A 23,736-nucleotide genomic window follows, 5' to 3' on the forward strand; every position below is an offset into this window, starting at 1 on the left:
GTTTGATGTGATTTGAGGGCTCCACTAAGTTCGTATCATATTTTAGGACTTGTTGGTGTGTTTGGTTGAGGTTCCGGGGGCCTCGGGTGGAGTTCGGATGGTTAACGAATCAAATATCAGAATTTAAAAACTGCTGAAGTGCACAAGGTCCTGTGCGATCGCACCTGCGGAGTTTTAATTGCAGGTGTGAGCTCATCGAAGCGAGCAGGGGATCGCAAAAGCAGCCAGGAAGGAAGTGGGTAGTGGTAGTCGCATGTGCGAGGTTATTTTTCGCACCTGCTGCGGCGCATTGGGAGCAGAAGCGGAGATTGGCCAACTGTGGGAGTTGCGCTAGTGCGAAGGGAAATTCCGCACCTGTGAGTTCATAGATGCGGAGGAAGCATTGCAAAAGCAAAAGGGGTCTTGGTGAGGCAGGTCTGTAGAAGCGGAGGAATTACCGCAGAAGAGGAACCGCATGTGCGGTTAAATGATCCACAGAAGTGAAAGCACTGCGCAGAATGTTAAATTCGAGGGCTTCGTGATTTTTCTCATTTTGGACTTTGCAAAATCGGTCCATGGCGATTTTTGAGAGGATTTCGAAGGGTTTTGATATTTGGCTTAATGCATGCGTATTTTGATGTATATTGCCTCACATTGTGCTCATGTCTCATAGATTTGAGATGCATAATATAATGTTTTGTGCTAATTTGTGGTATTTCTATATGTAGTAATCATTCGGATGCAATTTGGGACGAAAGTGCGCGAATTGAAGCGAAAAATGGGAAGAAAAGGCAAAAGTGTAAATTTGATAGCCACAGAAAGCGTGGGGCGCTGCCTATGGTGCACTTTACAAAACGCGTGAGAAGTTGAGCGCTAGGGACAGCGCCCCACGCTGCCCTAGATGCTCAACGTGCAAACACGTCCTAATTCGACTAAGAATCGGTTATTTCGCTAAGACACCCCCAACTCATATAAAAGCCAACCTAAACCTATTTTGAGGGGGAGGACATGACTTTGAGAGAGAAACAAAAGTACGAAATACTCGGGAGCACTGATTTGATCAATTCTTCCATGTTTCTTCTAGTATTCATTAATTTTATTTTTTAAAAATATTATTTTTGATGATTGTATGAACATGAGTGGCTAAGAACCCTATTGTTCTAAGGTCATGGGTACCACATGAATGTTGATGTTTGAAGTTTACATTGACGAATTTGATTTTATCATATTGGATTATTTATTTAATTATATTTTTAATTATTTTGTTGAGTAGCTAAGAGTGAAATACTATCTACGAATCTAGAGTTGAAATCGAAAGTAGGAATTCTAGATTGCATATAGAATTAAATAGAGCAGGTCCTTGAACCCGGGCATCAGGGAACGGATTCGCAATTAGGATAGAAATATACCTAATTGTCTTGCTTGGTTGAAATATAGGAAGTGTAAATGCATTCTTATTAATCTTAATTCCATAGACATATAGGCATTAAGTTAGCTTGAATAGGCGAGTAAGAACTCGACAAATTCCGATGAGTAATATCAACTCTGTCAATCAATATTCCAGATAAATCAATTAGTAATTTTAAGCGAAGAACGCAACATGATTGTTAGCTAATCTGTGACCCTGGAATATCCTCTCCTACTAATTGTTATCCGAAATTGCTTAAGTGTTGTGGTTGATTTTGATTTATTTCACTACTTGATAGTTTTAGGTAGTAAATTAGTCACTTATATATTTTGTGTGAAATCTCTTGATTCGATAAGTTGTTTGAGTTTGAATCAGTTAAAAGTTAATCATAAGTATTCGAGGGAACGATACTCTACGCACTATTCTATTACTTGACGATCACGTATACTTGCGTGAGTGTATTTGGTCGCAACAGGTTTCTTGAGGTAAGTCACTCGTGATCATTTTTATTCAATAATCTTGTTTCCCCATTGAATTTCACACCTAGTTTTGGGTTTTTGTGGTGGAATTTGGGAGTTTGAGGCTAGGGATTTGGAGAGTTTAATTTGTGGATTTGAGTCGTGTTTTTGTATCAAAATTTGGTAAATTTGGTATGGTTGGACTCGTGGTCGAATGGGCTTCCGAATTTTGCTACTTTTATTGGATTCCGAGACGTGGGCCCAAGGGTTGACTTTTGAGTTGACTTTTTGATTTTTGATTAAGAACTTAGTATTTTCTTTTGGAATTGATTCTTTTAGCTCGTGTTGATTGTATTGAATTTTTTGTGGCAAGATTCGGGGCATTCGGAGGCTGTTTTGCGAGGCAAGGTCTTGTTGGAGTAGAGGTTTGCACAGTTTGAGGTAACACTTCTAAACTTGGTTGTGAGGGTATGAAATCTCGATTTATGTGTTATGTGATTGGTGTTGAGGTGACGCACATGCTAGGTGACGGGTGTGTGGGATTGCACCGTAGTATTGTGATCTAGTCGATTTTATGGAACTATGTAGCTATCTTATCCGGACATTATTAATGTACTCAATATGATAGAGCACTTGAGTTGTAATTTATTCTAGAAAACATGTTTAGGCTGTAAGCTGGTACTATTGGGACCCACAGTGGTCGATCTTTGTTGTTGAGTGGTTTGGTTAATTGTTGTCATCTACTCAGTCGCATTCATCATTGCATATTCTCACTTCGCAGTCTCCGTTACAGTATATAGATCCTAAAGACAAAGTATAATTTTCTCGTAAAGGATGTCCAACTGACCACCGCTCGCCGGCCGTAACTTTATCATCCATCTCTTGAGCTAAGATAGTATAGAACAGTTTGTAGGAGTAGCAATCTTGATGAAACAGTATCATCCATCTCTTGAGCTAAGATAACTCCATCCAGTAACATCAATTATTATACATTAGTTGTGCAATACATGTAGATGTTTTAATTTGTACTAAAACACTTTATTAGAAAACAACCAGCAGAAAGTACAAAATTGATGATCAACTGCAGATTCTAAATTCCCTAATCAACAAATTGGGAAACTAATAATACTGATTTCACTTTCATTACAAATTTCCAACTTTGCCAATCCTCAAGTAAATTGGGAAAGACACAGTTTTCTGACTCTCTGCATCTTCATTCCAAACACTTGTGAATTTTTCAACAACATCATCAGTCAAGAGCTCAACACCCTTTTCTTTTGCAGTTTGATAAGCTGACCATGACTTCAAGTATGTGAAATAAGAATTCAAGTCCATCACTTTCTCAATCTTGAACTCAAATGGTCCATTGTGATCACAACCACTTACAGGCTCAAATGGGAAGTCAATAGTTTTATACTTTTCATCCACTAATTTTCTCGGAGATTCCCAATATGGTCCAGCATCAACTGTGTAAAATTTCTCAAAAATTGGATCCACTGAATTGTTTACTTCTGGCACAGTGTAACACCAGGCTGCTATTACTCCATTTGGTTTCTTGAGTAACCATTTCACTTGTTGATAAAAAGTTGGAAGATCAAACCAATGCATTGCTTGAGCAATTGTTACTAAATCTACACTTGACTCTGTTCCTATTTTGGTTTCGATTTTGGCCATTGACATCTTAGGAGAGGTACATATATATTGAACATTAGGGACCTTTACTGCAAATTCAAGCTGCTTTGGACTTGTGTCTGTGGCTATTACATTCTTGTAGAGCTTAGCTAACTGAAAGAAACAACAATTTAAGAGCATTTAGGACAACAAGTAGTTATGCTGGAACACTAAAGGATGCTTATTTTTGAACTCTTTCTTTAGGATATCATAATTTAACAGGGGAAATATATGCTTCTTATTGTAGTATTATGTGCCTGTAACTGTCTAGAAATGTAAAATGGCTGCTAAAGATTAGGTACTCATAATAAAGAACTCTAACAATCTTGTTTCAGTGAAAAGTTAAAAATGCTAGATTTCTTGTTTTCCCACAAGGCCTATTTGGAAAAAGATAAACAAAGACATTGTGCCATTCTCTAAGAAACAGAGGTCTCTACTCTTTGTTATGCAACTAATTATCAGTTTAGGCAATTCTCTAAATAGACAGGACCGGAGCTACAACCATGGAAGGGTGGCACCCTTAGCCTATTTAGAAAAAGAGAAAAACCATTGTGTCATTCTCTAAGAAAAAGAGGTCTCTACCTTTTTCTATGCGACTATATATTACAGCGGCAGAGCGACAACCATGGAAGGGTGTCTAGTTGAATAACCTTCGCCCAAAAATTATATTCAGATTATACTATTATATAGGCTTCTCGTGACTGTCTATTAGAAACAACCTTCCTAAATACAGTGTAGAGGTAAGGTCCGCATATTATCTATCCTCACCAAATTTTAGCCGTGGGATTATACTGGGTTTGTTGTTGTTATTATATTATAATATTATATAGGTCATATGCTATTACTTTCTATGTTCATATATATTAAATCTAAAATATCTTTAACGAAATTCCGACTGCAAGGAATTTTAGCAGATTTACACGAGGGTGGGTGTGGGGATGAAGACATGAAAGGAATTAGAGAGACTTACAGATTGAGCAGCCTGGCCACTACCAGTGCCAACATCCCAAACAAGGTCATGACAAGGGGTTTTTGAAGCTATGAAATTGAACAATTCTTCCGGGTAACTTGGCCTGCCCTTTGAGTACTGTTGTGCCTGCTTAATAAACAATTTTGCCATTCTATTTAGTCTCCTCTTTTTTGTCTCTCTCTTATAATGAAGATCTGAAACCATTGCTTCGTTTATAGAGATAAAGCACTTGTAGGAAAAAGATACATGGTGTTCCGTGTTGCTTTTTGCATTTGACTGGTGAAGTAGTATAGGTTTGACCAATACTACTTCATGCGGAGATTAATTAGATGGGTGGAACTTTCCCATATTCAATGTATTCCTTAGAGGATTAGGGAAAGGCATAAGTATTGCTGGCCTATCATGGAAGTTCCAACAACACACATTTTCTTTATGGAGTTTTATTATCCATCTAAACTATTTTAAAATGGAATAAATATTTCTTTAAAATGTCATGACCATGTTTTGTTGGGAGGTGAAATACAATCGCATGCCATGTGTACATTTTGTTATTCCTTTTTTCCCCTCTCATTATGTTTCATATTTTGATTTATTATTTATTCTTTCATGATTAGTAGAAATTAGGGGTGTTCGTCGGTTCGTACAGTATGGTATTTAGATATTTTGGTCCGATATTTTTAGTATTCGGTTTCTTAATATGCTATTACCAGTACCGTACCTAATTATATTCGGTATGTTTCTGCTTTTCTCCTTTCAATTTGGTTTATTCAGTATAGTAACTTCGGTTTGTTTGTTTTCAATATTAGCTAGTGCATAAAGTTATAGACTGTAATTTTCTTAATTAAAGTACTCACAAATATAAAAATAAAAACGTTCTACGCTCATATGACCATTGACAAATTTTTTATCCAAAACAAGCAAGTATCAACGTATAGAGAGAAAAAAATGTATATAAAGGAATACTTATATTCATTAAAAATGTCTTGTTACTTGCTTAAAGCTAATTGCTCAAGTTAGAGAATACAACAAGGACTAATCCAACAAATGCAATTCAACACACGAGAAGAAACACCCTAAACATGCATACCAAAGAAAAGTATTATGTTATAATCAATAATGTGTATTGTGTAACTTATTATATATTTCGGTACGGTATCGTTATTTCGGTATTATTTTTATAGATACTAAATATCTTTCCTAATACCAATTTTTTTTTAAAAACTTAAACCAAATACCAAATATCGAATACCAAATACTAAAACTTTCAGTTTTACGGTAATTCGGTATTTCCCAAATTATACATAGCCCTAGTAGCAACACTATGATAACAATGAAGACCAAAATTTTAATTTTCCGATTTTGATTTTGGTTATGAAAATATTTTTGTTGTCGTTGCTGCCGAATTTTTAAGAAACAGACTATATTTTCGATAAAAAAATTTAGATTAAGTTTTTGTCATAATTAATTAAGTATAATATCCAATAAAAATATGACACTTGTACATAATTAAATTTAAATTTATTTTTTTCTAATACAAAGATAAGAATAAACTCATTAAAATTGAGGGAAAAGTACCTATCTAAAGTTAAAAAATAATTTTTCAAAGGAATGATGCTGTAAATGGAGCTCAACACGCCTTTCAATAGTGGCTTTGTTATCCGAGGGGAGAAAAAAAGAAATAAAAGACAAAAATTTGGAAAAATAAAAGAACAGAAAATACTAGTAAATAATTTTGGCTTCTCATTCTCTCAAAACAAGTGAAATGCACACATTACCACGTCAACTGATCATTCAAAAATAGTCAGTGTTTGCAAAGTCATTGAAAATAGCCACTAATTTGCTGCAACACGGAAAGTTCCAGCATAAGATACTGGAGATCGGTGCACTTGTATATGAATTCCAGCATACTATGCTGGAACTCCAACACGCGGAAAGTTCCAGTATAATATACTTGATATTGGAGCACCGGTGCTCCAATCTCCAGTATATTATGCTGGACCAGTATATTATACTAGAACTCCAGTATATGAGTTCCAATATATTATACTGGAGTATTTTTTTGGATTTTGAACAGTATTTTCTTTCAAATTTATCTTTACATGAAAAATGGCTAAATTTCGATTACTTTTGAAACTGTGGCTAGTTTTGAATGACCACTTGTAAATCTGGATATTTTTTAATTTCTCCTCATTTAAGGTGGCAACAAGTCCACTTTGAAAATGTTGAGGGGGTAATAGGACTCCAAAAAAAGGTGTGTGGTTGGAAACAGTATTAGTACTATTTTTTAGGGTTTATCGGAAACGTCTCTTTATTTTTATAGGATAGGAATAAGGCTGCATACATATTATCCTTCCCATACCTCACCCACGTATGGGATTAAGTTGGGCTTGTTATTGTTGTTGTTGTTGTTGACTAGCCTGAAACCACTCCTATAAAGCCAATTAAAGGGGAAATCACTCTCTACCAAAAAGTTTTCAATTCCTACGGTGAACATTTAACAAAGAAGACAAATGAGTCAATGTCTTGGGAACAAGGTAAGCAGAATAAAAGTAGAATAAATGCATAGTTTCCGCGAAGGCAACAAGGTGGTACACTTGTTGTGTAAATGGGGTTTCAAGCATCACCTAAGCTCTACAAATACTATTTTGCACTCACCTCCGGACGAGCAAAGAAGGCAATCCAAAATGACAAAAATGAAGTTTTAACTACTAGACTAGTATCAAGCTCTATATGTAACATATTAGCAGTACTTGGGAACCTTAGTATTATCCCTGCTATTATTAACAGCGATGTAATGCTCCCCGAACCTTTTATGAATGAATCTATCCCTATTTCCAAAAAAAAAAAAAGGTTTCTTGGCTGTGGGTTGAAGAAATAATTTGTGTACGTCATGCGTGAAGTATTTGTTAATGGTGGAGAAAGAATATTTTACTTTCTCTTACCTCCAAGACGAGCTCATTTTCAAATTATAGCATATTAGTTTCTAGACCTTATAACTTCGAAACCTAAGAATAATCAACGAAAATTATATTGTCACAAGAAAATATCCCATAGGTTTAGTTTAAGGTTTTGACATATCCATTAAAACACTATTTAATAGCATTAATCATCAAAATTATCTAACTAAACTACCGTTCATATGTTCTTAGACTTTCTAGATAATTTATTAGAGCAAGGCCAGTTTTAGGGGGGGGGGGGAATTAATTAAGCCCTTATTGATTTCTTATATAAAGTGACACTTATTTTGGATTGAATGGACGTATAGGGGAAAAATAGTTCTGCTGTCGATGCCCCACAGCTGATGATTAAAAAAGGTGTGGACGACTATCAATTTAACTCTTTATTCAATTGTGAAACCTTCAATTCTTATACCCCAAAGAGGCCCAGACAATACATAGTATAATATAATTCATTTCAAACTATGGCAAAATACATAGAATGACACCTGATCTTGTAGTTAAATCTATCGTACACACATATTCAACATGAAAATAATTTTATACACTAAACCTTTTAGAAGTGTGTGTATTACATACTATTTTAACTACGTGGCACCCGCGTGTTCTTCACATAACATAGGCGCTTGAATGCAAAAAAATAAAATCAAAGCTTTACGGAAAAAATTCATTTTTTTCTCTTTTTACTGTTTCCATTTTACACCAATTTCCACCTAATTGCATCAATTTAGCCATGAAATATATACAAAAAGGATATGGGTCCCTTACCCAAAAACATCCTCAACCACATACACTCAACTCACCAGAGCCGGTCCTGCAACTAAACCCCTCGCCCCTCTCGTCTTCCATTGTCGAAGTAACGCAGCAGCCATATTCAACTGGGTTTTTTGAAAATTATTTATTTGTGCTAGATTTAAAAGTTTATCACAAGTTTTGCGAAGGCTGGGTGAAAAATTCAGAAATTACCATTGTTGAGCTATTGAAAAAACTTGAAAATTCAACTGGATCTTGTTAATTTTGGATTATTGAACTGAACTAGTAACTCGATTTTGATTGACTAGTTCAGGTTACATGGTAATCTCTTCCAATTTGTGTCAAGAGTGTTGAAAATCCAATTAAGATGTTATTTAATAATTTCTTCCCATTTAGGACTCGATCCAGAAAAGGAATAGTAATTACAAAGGTTTTAAAATTTCTTTTTTTTGGGTCTTGCTGGAAATCTTTCTCGCGAACAATGATAGTGGAAATCATGGTAGGGAAGATGAAGAAGAGGGTATATATGTAATTTTAAGTGTGTTTTTATTTTTTTAAAGTTAATGACACATGTCACGAGCATATTGGTGTGTGATGCACACACATTTTGTGAAACTGGTCAAGCACGAAAGTGGTGTGTAATCGATACACTTTTGAAAGGTTTGGTGTGTAAAAATATTTTTGTGTTCAACAGGTGTGTTACAGGAATTTGGGGACAAGTTCAGGTGATATTTTATGTATTTTGCCTTCAAACTATATACTCTCTATTCACTTTTAACTGTCCATTATACAAAAAGTATATTTTCACTTTTATTTGTCACCTATACTAAAATCAAGAGAAAGAGAATCTTTTTTTTCTTCTTGTTTTACCCTTATCATTAACTACTAAATCCCCAAGTCATTTTTCAAGACTTTTGGAAATACTATCACTATTATGGACAAAAATAGTAAAATATCAACTTCATTTATTTTTTGTTAAAGCAAGTGCAAAGTCAAAAGTGAAGAGAGGGAGTATTATAGTACACCAATAGTTATATTCTTTACAAAATACTAAACCACAAATGAGTGAAACATTTAAACATGTTTATTCCCAAAAATATAAATTTAACAACTGATAAGAACATAAAAGAAAGAATTTACTCTTCCAAATCTAAATGAAAAGGTTCTACATTTGGAAGATAGCGTTAGATGGTCCCTCAAAATAAGCTTCAATTCCCTGCATATATGCAAGATAAAAAGTAGAAGTGATCATTTTAATTTCAAAGATGAGGTAATTAATTATGTGAAGAACTGAAGAATTTTTAAGAGAGATGTAAAACTTCATGGGACGATTGTTATCGATGTAGACCTTAAGGAAATTATTTCCCATGTCCTCTTGTTCTTGCTCAATATTTCTTGCACATCCCTCAGCAATAGTGCTACAATTATATAACTCAATTGACTCCAAAGTACAAATTTCCCCAAAATCTGATGGAATTTCTTTCAGGTTGATGCAATTCCTCAGAACAAGGCGTTTTAGATTTATGAAGCTTTCGCTGCTAGCTTCCCAATGCCCAAAATCTAGCTCACTAAGTAATAATAACTTTAGGTTTTCGAACTTGTCTTCATCACTTAATCTCTATATTGGATCATTCACTGCATTTCTTTTAAGTTCGAGCTCTTCAAGATTTGGCAACATGACAAGAGTTGATATATCTTCTCAAGCAAAACAGAACCGGCCAGCTAATGCAGATCCAGGTGTTTCCGGTCACGGTAGTTGCTGATTCACAGAGTTCAATCATTCAGAGATTATCGAGGTAGCTATCCTGGCGTTCGCAGACCTTGACTCTCCTTCCCCCCATCCCACAGTTTAATATTTTGTTTTTGTTTTCTTAGACAATGTATCAGACTTAGTATTGTATAGATGCTCATGTACTTAGTGACATGCTGGTTTTGGAAAAAACTTTTGTATTGAGTTATGACATTCTATCCAGTTTTATGATATTTTTACTTATTTAAACCTGTTCTAGTATACTTTAAATTTGAAAGTGTTGGTAATGTGTGAGCGGCCAGCTTGCCTAGTACCATGATAGGCGCCATTACGACAGGTTGAGTTTTGGGTCGTGATAGATCCTAAAGACAAAGTATAATTTTCTGGTAAAGGATGTCCAACTGACCACCGCTCGCCGGCCGTAACTTTATCATCCGTCTCTTGAGCTAAGATAATATAGAACAGTTTGTAGGAGTAGCAATCTTGATGAAACAATATCATCCATCTCCTGAGCTAAGATAACTCCATCCTGTAACATCAATTCTTATACGTTAGCTGAGAAATACATGTAGATTTTTTAATTGCACTAAAACACTTTATTAGAAAACAACCAGCAGAAAGTACAAATGATGATCAACTGCAGATTCTAAATTCCCTAATCAACAAATTGAGAAACTAATAATACTGATTTCACTTTTATTACAAATTTCCAACTTTGCCAATCCTCAAGTAAATTGGGAAAGACACAGTTTTCTGACTCTCTCCATCTTCATTCCAAACACTTGTGAATTTTTCAACAACATCATCAGTCAAGAGCTCAACACCCTTTTCTTTTGCAGTTTGATAAGCTGACCATGACTTCAAGTATGTGAAATAAGAATTCAAGTCCATCACTTTCTCAATCTTGAACTCAAATGGTCCATTGTGATCACAACCACTTACAGGCTCAAATGGGAAGTCAATAGTTTTATACTTTTCATCCACTAATTTTCTCGGAGATTCCCAATATGGTCCAGCATCAACTGTGTAAAATTTCTCAAAAATTGGATCCACTGAATTGTTTACTTCTGGCACAGTGTAACACCAGGCTGCTATTACTCCATTTGGTTTCTTGAGTAACCATTTCACTTGTTGATAAAAAGTTGGAAGATCAAACCAATGCATTGCTTGAGCAATTGTTACTAAATCTACACTTGACTCTGTTCCTATTTTGGTTTCGATTTCGGCCATTGACATCTTGGGAGAGGTACATATATATTGAACACTAGGGACCTTTACTGCAAATTCAAGCTGCTTTGGACTTGTGTCTGTGGCTATTACATTCTTGTAGAGCTTAGCTAACTGAAAGAAACAATAATTTAAGAGCATTTAGGACAACAAGTAGTTATGCTGGAACACTAAAGGATGCTTATTTTTGAACTCTTTCTTTAGGATATCATAATTTAACAGGGGAAATATATGCTTCTTATTGTAGTATTATGTGCCTGTAACTGTCTAGAAATGTAAAATGGCTGCTAAAGATTAGGTACTCATAATAAAGAACTCTAACAATCTTGTTTCAGTGAAAAGTTAAAAATGCTAGATTTCTTGTTTTCCCACAAGGCCTATTTGGAAAAAGATAAACAAAGACATTGTGCCATTCTCTAAGAAACAGAGGTCTCTACTCTTTGTTATGCAACTAATTATCAGTTTAGTCAATTCTCTAAATAGACAGGAGCGGAGCTACAACCATGGAAGGGTGGCACCCTTAGCCTATTTAGAAAAAGAGAAAAACCATTGTGTCATTCTCTAAGAAAAAGAGGTCTCTACCTTTTTCTATGCGACTATATATTACAGCGGCAGGGCGACAACCATGGAAGGGTGTCTAGTTGAATAACCTTCGCCCAAAAATTATATTCAGATTATACTATTATATAGGCTTCTCGTGGCTGTCTATTAGAAACAACCTTCTTAAATACAGTGTAGAGGTAAGGTCCGCATATTATCTATCCTCACCAGATTTTAGCTGTGGGATTATATTGGGTTTGTTGTTGTTATTATATTATAGTATTATATAGGTCATATGCTATTACTTTCTATGTACATATATATTAAATCTAAAATATCTTTAACGAAATTCCGACTGCAAGGAATTTTAGCAGATTTACACGAGGGTGGGTGTGGGGATGAAGACATGAAAGGAATTAGAGAGACTTACAGATTGAGCAGCCTGGCCACTACCAGTGCCAACATCCCAAACAAGGTCATGACAAGGGGTTTTTGAAGCTATGAAATTGAACAATTCTTCCGGGTAACTTGGCCTGCCCTTTGAGTACTGTTGTGCCTGCTTAATAAACAATTTTGCCATTCTTTTTTAGTCTCTTCTTTTTTGTCTCTCTCTGATATAAGTATTAGGGAAAGGCATAAGTATTGCTGGCCTATCATGGAAGTTCCAACAACACACATTTTCTTTATGGAGTTTTATTACCCATCTAAACTATTTTTAAGTGGAATAAATATTTCTTTAAAATGTCATAACTATTATAAAATAAAAGCAATGCAGTAAAATGTAAACAGGAAGAGTTAGAGAGAATGGAGAAGTGTTTTCTTCTTTCACTTTGGTTTATTTTCCTATCTATTACAAGGCCTTTATATAAGCATGAAAAGTGAAGAAAATATGTCATGGAATATGCCATTGAACATAGAAAATATGTAATTGAATATGTCATTAACCATTTGAGAGAAAGATCATGGAGGAAGAGTAGACATCCACCATATTTTGATTTTTATCATAACACTCCCCCTTGGATGTCCATAAATAATGTGTCTCGTTAAAACTTTATTAGGAAAAAAAGTACACATACTTAGAAATACGCCTTTTGGTTGCCTCGTTAAAAACCTTGCAGGGAAAACCCAATGGGACAAAACCTTGTAAAGGAAAAAGAGTACAACGCGTATTAACTCCCCCTGATGAGAAATCACTTAATGTCTCGAAGACGACGCATTCCAATCTTATATATTAGCTTGTCAAATATTGAGGTTGGTAATGCCTTAGTGAACAGATCAGCCAAATTATTACTTGAACGAACTTGTTGTACATCTATTTCACCATTCTTCTGAAGATCATGAGTGAAAAAGAATTTCGGTGAAATGCGTTTTGTTCTATCTCCTTTGATATATCCTCCTTTCAATTGAGCTATGCATGCAGTATTGTCTTCATACAATATTGTTGGAATATTCTCTTTCGAAGAAAGACCACATGTTTGCTGAATGTGTTGAGTTATAGATCTTAACCAAACACATTCTCGACTTGCTTCGTGAATGGCTATTATCTCTGCATGATTTGAAGAAGTAGCAACCATAGTTTGTTTTGTCGAACGCCATGATATGGCTGTACCTCCACTTGTAAATAAATAGTCTGTCTGAGATCGACCTTTGTGTGGATCAGACAAATATCCTGCATCTGCATAACCAATCAATGATGGTTTGGATTCATTTGAGTAAAATAAACCCATATCAATGGTCCCTTGGAGGTATCTGAATATATGTTTAATATCATTCCAGTGTCTTTGTGTTGGCGAAGTACTAAATCTTGCCAATAAGCTTACTGAGAAAGCTATATCTGGTCGGAAATTATTGGCAAGATACATTAATGCCCCAATTGCACTAAGATATGACATTTCGGCACCAAGAAGCTCTTCATCATTTTCATGAGGTTAGAATGGATCTTTCTTTATATCAAGTGATCTCACAACCATCGGGGTACTCAATGGATGTGCTTTATCCATATAGAATCGCTTTAAAATCTTTTCGGTGTATATCGATTGATGGACAAATATTCCATCTTTCATATACTCAATTTGTAGACCAAGACAAAATTTTGTCTTTCCAAGATCTTTCATTTCAAATTCTTTCTTCAAACAGACTACTGTTTTTGGAAGCTCCCCAGGAGTTCCAATGATATTTAAATCATCAACATACACGGCGATTATAACAAATTCATATCCAGACCTTTTTATAAAGACACAGGGACAAATTGGATCATTCTTGTACCCTTCTTTCAATAGGTATTCACTCAGGCGATTGTACCACATACGTCCTGATTGTTTCAATCCGTATAAAGATTTCTGAAGCTTTATTGAACAAGTTTCTCGAAAAATTTTATATGCTTCTGGTACTTTAAATCCCTCAGGTACTTTCATAAAAAATTTGTTGTCTAATGATCCATACAAATAGGCTGTAACAACATCCATTAGATGCATATCAAGTTTTTCTTGTACTGCCATATTTATGAGATACATGAAGGTGATAGCATCCACTACAGGAGAATATGTCTCCATACAATCAATTCCAGGCCTTTGGAAAAACCCTTGTGCCACAAGTCGTGTTTTATATCTAACGACTTCATTTTTATCATTTCGTTTTCGCACAAAAACCCATTTATACCCTACTGGCTTTATGCCTTCAGGTGTTCGAACTATGGGTCCGAAGACTTCACGTTTTCCAAGTGAAGTTAACTCTGTCTGGATAACATCTTTCCATTTTGGCCAATCATTTCTCTGTCTACATTCATTGATAGATTTTGGTTCAAGATCCTCATCTTGTTGCATTATTTCAACAACAACATTATAAGCAAAAATGTTATCGATAACAATATTATTTTGGTTCCATCTTTTTTCGGTTGAGACGTAACTTATTGATATCTCTTCATTTTCATTATTTTTAGGTACCTGGACCTCCCCTAAGGTCTTATCATTTGTTACGTCTTGGGGCTCTTCTTGAGACACTACCTCTGTGTTATGTTCAGTTTGATCACTTGCTCCTTTTCTTTTTCGAGGATTTTTATCTTTAGAACCGATTGGTCTACCACGTTTCAAGCATGGCTTAGACTCATTTGTTTTAATTAATTGTTCTGTCGGGATATCAACTCGAATTGGAGCATTAGCAGCTGGAATATATGACTTAGTCACCCTTGGTAGGTTAGTGAATGCATCTGGCAATTGATTTGCAATATTTTGTAAATGAATAATCTTTTGAACCTCTTGTTCACATTGATTTGTTCGAGGATCTAAATGAGACAGCGATAATGCGTTCCAATCTATCTTTTTTTTCAACTGCTTATTTTCTCCCCCTAATGTTGGATATATTGATTCATTAAAATGGCAATCAGAAAATCTTGCCGTAAATAAATCTCCAGTCATCGGCTCTAGATATTTTATAATAGAAGGAGATTCATATCCAACATATATCCCCAACCTTCTTTGGGGATCCATCTTTGTGCATTGTGGTGGAGCAATTGGAACATATATCGCACAACCAAAGATCCTAAGATGGGAAATATTTGGCTCCTGACCAAAAGCCAATTGCAATGGGGAGACTTTATGATAACTTGTGGGCCTTATCTGCACAAGTGCTGCTGCGTGCAAAATAGCATGACCCCATACTGAAATGGGAAGTTTTGTTCTCATAAGCATTGGTCTAGCAATTAATTGGAGGCATTTGATCAATGATTCTGCTAGACCATTTTGTGTATGAATATGAGCAACCGGATGCTCAATTGTTATCCCAGTTGAAATACAATAATCATTAAAGGCTTGGGATGTAAACTCACCGGCATTATCAAGACGAATTGTCTTAATTGCATAATCTGGAAATTGTGCTCTTCGCTTTATTATTTGAGCTAACAATCTCGCAAATGCCATATTGCGAGTTGATAGTAAGCACACATGTGACCATCTTGTAGATGCATCTACCAAAACCATATAATATTTGAATGGTCCACATGGAGGGTGAATGGGCCAACATATATCACCCTGTATACGTTCCAGAAATGCAGGGGATTCCATCCTAACTTTAATAGTTGATGGTCTAATAATTAATTTTCCTTGAGAACACGCAGCACAAGAGAATTCCTTAAATTGAAGAATCTTCTGATTCTTCATTGCATGTCCATGTGAATTCTCAATTATTTTATGCATCATATTAGAGCCAGGATGGCCCAACCGGTCATGACAGATAATAAAATTATCTTGATTAGTAAACTTCTCGTTTACTACGGCATGTGTTTCAATCCTGCTAATACTTGTGTAGTAAAAGCCGGATGAAAGAGCAGGTAACATTTCAAGCACATATTTCTTACCGGACATTATTGTAGTAATATAAAGATATTCAATCTTTTCATCATTTGTAGTCTCAATATGATAGTCATTTTGGCGAATATCTTTGAAACTTAATAAGTTTCTTTGAGATTTACTACAATATAGTGTTTCATCAATAGCCAAATTTGTTCCTCCTGGTAGTAATAAACTGGCTCTTCCAGAACCTTCAATTAATCTTGTACTACCGGATATTGTATTAATATTCGCTTCTTTCATTACCAAATAAGAGAAATATCTCTTATCTTTTAAAATAGTGTGTGTTGTAGCACTATCCAGAAGACATATATCATCTTTATTAATCTTGAGTCCAACTGAAGACTGGGGAATTTTCATATTCTTCATAAAAAAAAAAAATAATACATCATAAGAAATATGAAAGACAAGCAAGAAAAAAAAATTAAGAAATACATTAGAAATGTAGAAACTAGCAACACATGATGCATTAGGAAAATACACTCAAGAAAAATAAACTAGTTGCAAACATAAACATAACAACTTTTATAGCTTCATTCACCAGTAAGATGATTAGTTCTTCAGTCAATATCCTCAAAGAAGTCCCTAACTTCTAAATGAGTAATATTTGTTAGGCCTTCAAAATCATCATCTTTATATGCAAGATGTGCCTTAGAATCATATTTATTTGAGGGACCTGCTTCATCATTATTATTTTGAAAGGTCAAGTGTGCCTCCACATTATTTTCTTTTTTCTTGAGGGAGGCTTGATAAAGTTCGACAAAATATTCTAGCGTACGACAAATGCGTGCCCAATGACCTCTCATACCACATCGGTGACACATACTAGCTTTAACTTTTGAATGATTAATTTGAGAATCCTTATTGTTCTCCAATTTATTTCCACTATAATGACGATAATTGTTTCGCCCCCTGCCACGTCCACGTTTACGACCATGTCCACGACCACGGTAATTATTTTGTTTTCTTTCAAACTTATCATAGGTTGCTACAACATTCACTTCCGGAAATGGAGCTGACCCAGTGGGACGGGCTTCATGATTTTTTATTAATAGAGTATTATTCTGCTCAGCCACAAGTAGGCATGTGATTAACTCAGAATATTTCTTAAAACATTTTTCACGGTATTGTTGTTGTAGCACCACATTTGAAGCGTGAAAAGTAGAAAATATTTTTTCCAATAAGTCCTCATCTGTGATAGTGTCTCCACATAATTTTAATAGAGAACTTACTTTAAAGATAGCAAAATTATACTTACTTACGGTTTTAAAGTCTTGCAACCTTAAATGTATCCACTCATACCGAGCTTTCGGTAATACCATAAGTTTTAGGTGGTCATATTGATCCTTTAAATTAATCCATAATTCAAGTGGATCTTTTACGGTTAAATATTCAGTTTTTAACCCTTCATGTAGATGATGACGAAGGAAAATCATGGCCTTCGCTTTATCCTGATTTGATACTTAATTTCCTTGTATAATAGTATTTCCAAGACCTTTAGCATCAAGGTGAATTTCAGCATCAAGAACCCATGATAAATAGTTCCTCCCGGTGATGTCAAGTGCCACAAATTCAAGTTTTGATAAATTTGACATAGTGAAAACTTAATAAAATATGGCTCAACTTAGCGGGAGTTAAGAATAAAATTAGAGCTTCGTGCTGATAACGTGTTATAAAATAAAAGCAATGCAGTAAAATGTAAACAAGAAGAGATAGAGAGAATGGAGAAGTGTTTTCTTCTTTCACTTTGGTGTATTTTCCTATCTATTACAAGGCCTTTATATAGGCATGAAAAGTGAAGAAAATATGTCATGGAATATGTCATTGAACATAGAAAATATGTCATTGAATATGTCATTAAACATTTGAGAGAAAGATCATGGAGGAAGAGTAGACATCCACCGTATTTTGATTTTTATTATAACAATAACCATGTTTTGTTGGGAGGTGAATTACAATCGCATGCCATGTGTACATTTTGTTATTCCTTTTTTCCCCTCTCATTATGTTTCATATTTTGATTTATTATTTATTCTTTCATGATTAGTAGAAATTAGGGGTGTTCGTCGGTCCGTACAGTACGGTATTTAGATATTTCGGTCCGGTATTTTTAGTATTCGGTTTCTTAATATGCTATTACTAGTACCGTACCTAATTATATTCGGTATGTTTCTGTTTTTCTCCTTTCAATTTTGGTTTATTCAGTATAGTAACTTCGGTTTGTTTGTTTTCAATATTAGCTAGTGCATAAAGTCATAGACTGTAATTTTCTTAATTAAAGTACTCACAAATATAAAAATAAAAACGTTCTACGCTCATATGACCATTGACAAATTTTTTATCCAAAACAAGCAAGTATCAACGTATAGAGAAAAAAAAATGTATATAAAGGAATACTTATATTCATTAAAAATGTCTTGTTACTTGCTTAAAACTAATTGCTGAAGTTAGAGAATACAACAAGGACTAATCCAACAGATGCAATTCAATACACGAGAAGAAACACCCTAAACATGCATACCAAAGAAAAGTATTATGTTATAATCAATAATGTGTATTGTGTAACTTATTATATATTTCGGTACGGTATTGTTATTTCGGTATTATTTTTATAGATACTAAATATCTTTCCTAATACCATTTTTTTAAAAAAAACTTAAACCAAATACCAAATATCGAATACCAAATACTAAAACTTTCGGTTTTGGTACGGTAATTCGGTATTTCCCAAATTATACATAGCCCTAGTAGCAACACTATGATAACAATGAAGACCAAAATTTTAATTTTCCGATTTTGATTTTGGTTATGAAAATATTTTTGTTGTCGTTGCTGCCGAATTTTTAAGAAAAAGACTGTATATTTTCGATAAAAAAATTTAGTTTAAGTTTTTGTCATAAATAATTAAGTATAATATCCAATAAAAATATGACACTTGTACATAATTAAATTTAAATTTATTTTTTTCTAATACAAAGATAAGAATAAACTCATTAAAATTGAGGAAAAAGTACCTATCTAAAGTTAAAAAATATTTTTTCAAAGGAATGATGCTGTAAATGGAGCTCAACACGCCTTTCAACAGTGGCTTTGTTATCCGAGGGGAGAAAAAAAGAAATAAAAGACAAAAATTTGGAAAAAGAAAAGAAAAGAAAATACTAATAAATAATTTTGGCTTCTCATTCTCTCAAAACAAGTGAAATGCACACATTACCACGTCAACATTTAAGGGTAAAAATAGCACGAACTAGCCAATTTTCGGACTGGTCATTCAAAAATAGCCAGCGTTTGCAAAGTCATTGAAAAATAGCCACTAATTTGCTGCAACACGGAAAGTTCCAGCATAAGATACTGGAGATCGGTGCACTTGTATATGAATTTCCAGCATACTATGCTGGAACTCCAACACGCGGAAAGTTCCAGTATAATATACTTGATATTGGAGCATCGGTGCTCCAATCTCCAGTATATTATGCTGGACCAGTATATTATACTGGAACTCCAGTATATGAGTTCCAATATATTATACTGGAGTATTTTTCGGATTTTGAACAGTGTTTTCTTTCAAATTTATCTTTACATGTAAAATGGCTAAATTTCGATTACTTTTGAAACTGTGGCTAGTTTTGAATGACCACTTGTAAATCTGGATATTTTTTAATTTCTCCTATTTAAGGTGGAAACAAGTCCACTTTGAAACTGTTGAAGGGGTAATAGGACTCCAAAAAAAGGTGTGTGGTTGGAAATAGTATTAGTACTATTTTTTAGGGTTTATCGGAAACGTTTCTTTATTTTTATAGGATAGGAATAAGGCTGCATACACATTATCCTTCCCATACCTCACCCACGTATGGGATTAAGTTGGGCTTGTTATTGTTGTTGTTGTTATTGACTAGCCTGAAACCACTCCTATAAAGCCAATTAAAGGGGAAATCACTCTCTGCCAAAAAGTTTTCAATTCCTACGGTGAACATTTAACAAAGAAGACAAATGAGTCAATGTCTTGGGAACAAGGTAAGCAGAATAAAAGTAGAATAAATGCATAGTTTCCGCGAAGGCAACAAGGTGGTACATTTGTTGTATAAATGGGGTTTCAAGCATCACCTAAGCTCTACAAATACTATTTTGTACTCACCTCCGGACGAGCAAAGAAGGCAATCCGAAATGACAAAAATGAAGTTTTAACTACTAGACTAGTATCAAGCTCTATATGTAATATATTAGCAGTACTTGAGAACCTTAGTATTATCCCTGCTATTATTAACAGCGATGTAATGCTCCCTTAACCTTTTATGAATGAATCTATCCCTATTTCCAAAAAAAAAAAAAAAAAAAAAAGGTTTCTTGGCTGTGGGTTGAAGAAATAATTTGTGTACGTCATGCGTGAAGTATTTGTTAATGGTGGAGAAAGAATATTTTACTTTCTCTTACCTCCAAGACGAGCTCATTTTCAAATTATAGCATATTAGTTTCTAGACCTTATAACTTCGAAACCTAAGAATAATCAACGAAAATTATATTGTCACAAGAAAATATCCCATAGGTTTAGTTTAAGGTTTTGACATATCCATTAAAAAACTATTTAATAGCATTAATCATCAAAATTATCTGACTAAACTACCGTTCATATGTTCTTAGACTTTCTAGATAATTTATTAGAGCAAGGCTAGTTTTAGGGGGGGGGGGGATTAATTAAGCCCTTATTGATTTCTTATATAAAGTGACACTTATTTTGGATTGAATGGACGTATAGGGGAAAAATAGTTCTGTTGCCGATGCCCCACAGCTGATGATTAAAAAAGGTGTGGACGACTATCAATTTAACTCTTTATTCAAGTGTGAAACCTTCAATTCTTATACCCCAAAGAGGCCCAAACAATACATAGTTTAACATAATTCATTTCAAACTATGGCAAAATACATAGAATGTCACCTGATCTTGTAGTTAAATCCCTCGTACACACATATTCAACATGAAAATAATTTTATACACTAAACCTTTTAGAAGTGTGTCTATTACACACTATTTTAACTACGTGGCACCCCGCGTGTTCTTCACATAACATAGGCGCTTGAATGCAAGAAAATAAAATCAAAGCTTTACGGAAAAAATTCATCTTTTTCTCTTTTTACTGTTTCCATTTTACACCAATTTCCACCTAACTGCATCAATTTAGCCATGAAATATATACAAAAAGGATATGGGTCCCTTACCCAAAAACATCCTCAACCACATACACACAACTCACCAGAGCCGGTCCTGCAACTAAACCCCTCGCCCCTCTCGTCTTCCATTGTCGAAGTAACGCAGCAGCCATATTCAACTGGGTTTTTTGAAAATTATTTATTTGTGCTAGATTTAAAAGTTTATCACAGGTTTTGCGAAGGCTGGGTGAAAAATTCAGAAATCACCATTGTTGAGCTATTGAAAAAGCTTGAAAATTCAACTGGATCTTGTTAATTTTGGATTGTTGAACTGAACTAGTAACTCGATTTTGATTGATTAGTTCATGTTACATGGTAATCTCTTCCAATTTGTGTCAAGAGTGTTGAAAATCCAATTAAGATGCTATTTGATAATTTCTTCCCATTTAGGACTCGATCCACAAAGGAATAGTAATTACAAAGGTTTTAAAATTTCTTTTTTTTGGGTCTTGCTGGAAATCTTTCTCGCGAACAATGATAGTGGAAATCATGGTAGGGAAGATGAAGAAGGGGGTATATATGTAATTTTAAGTGTGTTTTTATTTTTTAAAGTTAATGACACATGTCACGAGCATATTGGTGCGTGATGCACACACATTTCGTGAAACTGGTCAAGCACGGAAGTGGTGTGTAATCGATACACTTTTGAAAGGTTTTGTGTGTAAAAATATTTGCGTGTTCAACAGGTGTGTTACAGGAATTTGGGGACAAGTTCAGGTGATATTTTATGTATTTTGCCTTCAAACTATATACTCTCGATTCACTTTTAACTGTTCATTATACAAAAAGTATATTTTCACTGTTATTTGTCACCTATACTAAAATCAAGAGAAAGAGAATCTTTTTTTTCTTCTTGTTTTACCCTTATCATTAACTACTAAATCCCCAAGTCATTTTTCAAGACTTTTGGAAATACTATCACTATTATGGACAAAAATAGTAAAAAATCAACTTCATTTATTTTTTGTTAAAGCAAGTGCAAAGTCAAAAGTGAAGAGAGGGAGTATTATAGTACACCAATAGTTATATTCTTTACAAAATACTAAACCACAAATGAGTGAAACATTTAAACATGTTTATTCCCAAAAATATAAATTTAACAACTGATAAGAACATAAAAGAAAGAATTTACTCTTCCAAATCAAAATGAAAAGGTTCTGCATTTGGAAGATAGCGTTAGATGGTCCCTCAAAATAAGCTTCAATTCCCTGTATATATGCAAGATAAAAAGTAGAAGTGATTGTCACACCTCCTTTTTCACCTACACCCCGCAAAGGAGCGTAAAAGGGAGTTTTTTCAATTAAGAGACAATCGAAACGGGATTTATTATTTAATTCAGAGTCGTCACTTCGGAGATTTATGGTGTCCCAAGTCACCGGTTGAATTCCGAATCGAGGAAAAGATTGACTCTGTATTACAGTCCGCAAACCAGAAATCCAAGTTAGGAATTCTGTTAACCCGGGAGGAGGTGTTAGGCATTTTCGAGTTCTGTGGTTCTAGCACGGTCGCTCAACTGTCATATTCGGCTTATTTATCTGATTTTAATACATGTTGAACCTATTTGCAAATTTTTAACTGTGTACCGCTTTTATTATTTTTTTTTTTACCGAAAATTGCAATATCGTGAAAATACATCTCGAACCACGTCACATCAATGCACCCGCGATTATTGACATATTTCAACTCTGTTGAGATTTGGATTTGGGTCACATAAATGTACACCTGAGTTTAAGAGGATAACATTATTAAATACACGCCTAAAGCGACTAGCGTATCATTATTTTGGGTAGGGCCGTGAAATTTTGCTAAACGGCCCATCCCGAAATCTAAGTAATTTTACCAACACGTATAGAGGGCCCCGCAGCTTGTGTATTTTTGTTTGTCGAGGCTCGTCTCATTCATTATTTTTAAAAGGAATTTGCAACGTCGTGGAAATGCATCTCGAACCACGTCACAATCAATGTACCCGTGATTAGCGACACATTTTGACTTCGTTGAGATTTGGATTTGGGTTACATAAATGTGCACCCGAGTTTAAGAGAGTAAATTATTTAAAGCGCGCCGAAAGTGACTTGCGCGTTTTTTATCTTTTGGGGAAGGCCGTGAACTTCGCTAAACGGCCCGTCCCTAAGTCTAAGTATTTTAAAACAAATATTTATTGAGGGCCCCGCAATTTTGTATTTTTTATTCGGCGAGGCTCATCTCATTTTTATTCAAGGATATCCTAAAGTGACTATGATTTTCTATTTATTGGTCTCTAAGAATAAAGAAAAATCCTAATCAATTAGCATTAAAAGTTCGGGCTTCAAGTTCAAGTCCGGGTCCGAACGAAAGGAAACACCTTCTAGTTTGAACCCGCTACCTAATTTAAGATCCACCGCCTGCAGTTGTAAATATTAACAAACCAGCCACCATTTCGATCCAGTTCAACTTTAGCTTTATTATATGAATTGGACTATTGGAATTAACTATGTG

General features: G+C 34.6%; 2 protein-coding genes across 2 annotated transcripts; both read right to left on the reverse strand.

Moving 5' to 3' along the window:
- Window positions 1-2,859: 2,859 nt before the first annotated feature.
- Window positions 2,860-4,903, reverse strand: LOC142170781 (uncharacterized). Its single transcript, XM_075233422.1, has 2 exons — window positions 4,487-4,903; window positions 2,860-3,630 (listed from the first exon to the last, which is right to left on the reverse strand). The coding sequence occupies exons 1-2, from the start codon at window positions 4,688-4,690 to the stop codon at window positions 2,989-2,991; spliced, it is 846 nt and encodes a 281-aa protein (XP_075089523.1). The 5' UTR covers window positions 4,691-4,903; the 3' UTR covers window positions 2,860-2,988.
- A 5,616-nt stretch (window positions 4,904-10,519) lies between these two features.
- LOC142170782 (uncharacterized) lies at window positions 10,520-12,309 on the reverse strand. The gene is made up of 2 exons (XM_075233423.1): window positions 12,144-12,309; window positions 10,520-11,287 (listed from the first exon to the last, which is right to left on the reverse strand). The coding sequence occupies exons 1-2, from the start codon at window positions 12,291-12,293 to the stop codon at window positions 10,646-10,648; spliced, it is 792 nt and encodes a 263-aa protein (XP_075089524.1). The 5' UTR covers window positions 12,294-12,309; the 3' UTR covers window positions 10,520-10,645.
- Window positions 12,310-23,736: the final 11,427 nt, after the last annotated feature.

This window comes from Nicotiana tabacum, chromosome 16 (genome assembly GCF_000715075.1).
Source record: "Nicotiana tabacum cultivar K326 chromosome 16, ASM71507v2, whole genome shotgun sequence".
In the NCBI taxonomy this organism is placed as follows: Eukaryota; Viridiplantae; Streptophyta; class Magnoliopsida; order Solanales; family Solanaceae; genus Nicotiana; species Nicotiana tabacum.

Bases quoted from the DNA above. Each gene is read 5' to 3' on its own strand.
- LOC142170781 (XM_075233422.1), bottom strand. From the start codon at position 4,690: ATGGTTTCAGATCTTCATTATAAGAGAGAGACAAAAAAGAGGAGACTA. The intron at 3,631-4,486 runs GTAAGTCTCTCT...TGTTTCTTTCAG, and splicing joins GTGGCCAGGCTGCTCAATCT to TTAGCTAAGCTCTACAAGAA.
- LOC142170782 (XM_075233423.1), bottom strand. From the start codon at position 12,293: ATGGCAAAATTGTTTATTAAGCAGGCACAACAGTACTCAAAGGGCAGG. The intron at 11,288-12,143 runs GTAAGTCTCTCT...TGTTTCTTTCAG, and splicing joins GTGGCCAGGCTGCTCAATCT to TTAGCTAAGCTCTACAAGAA.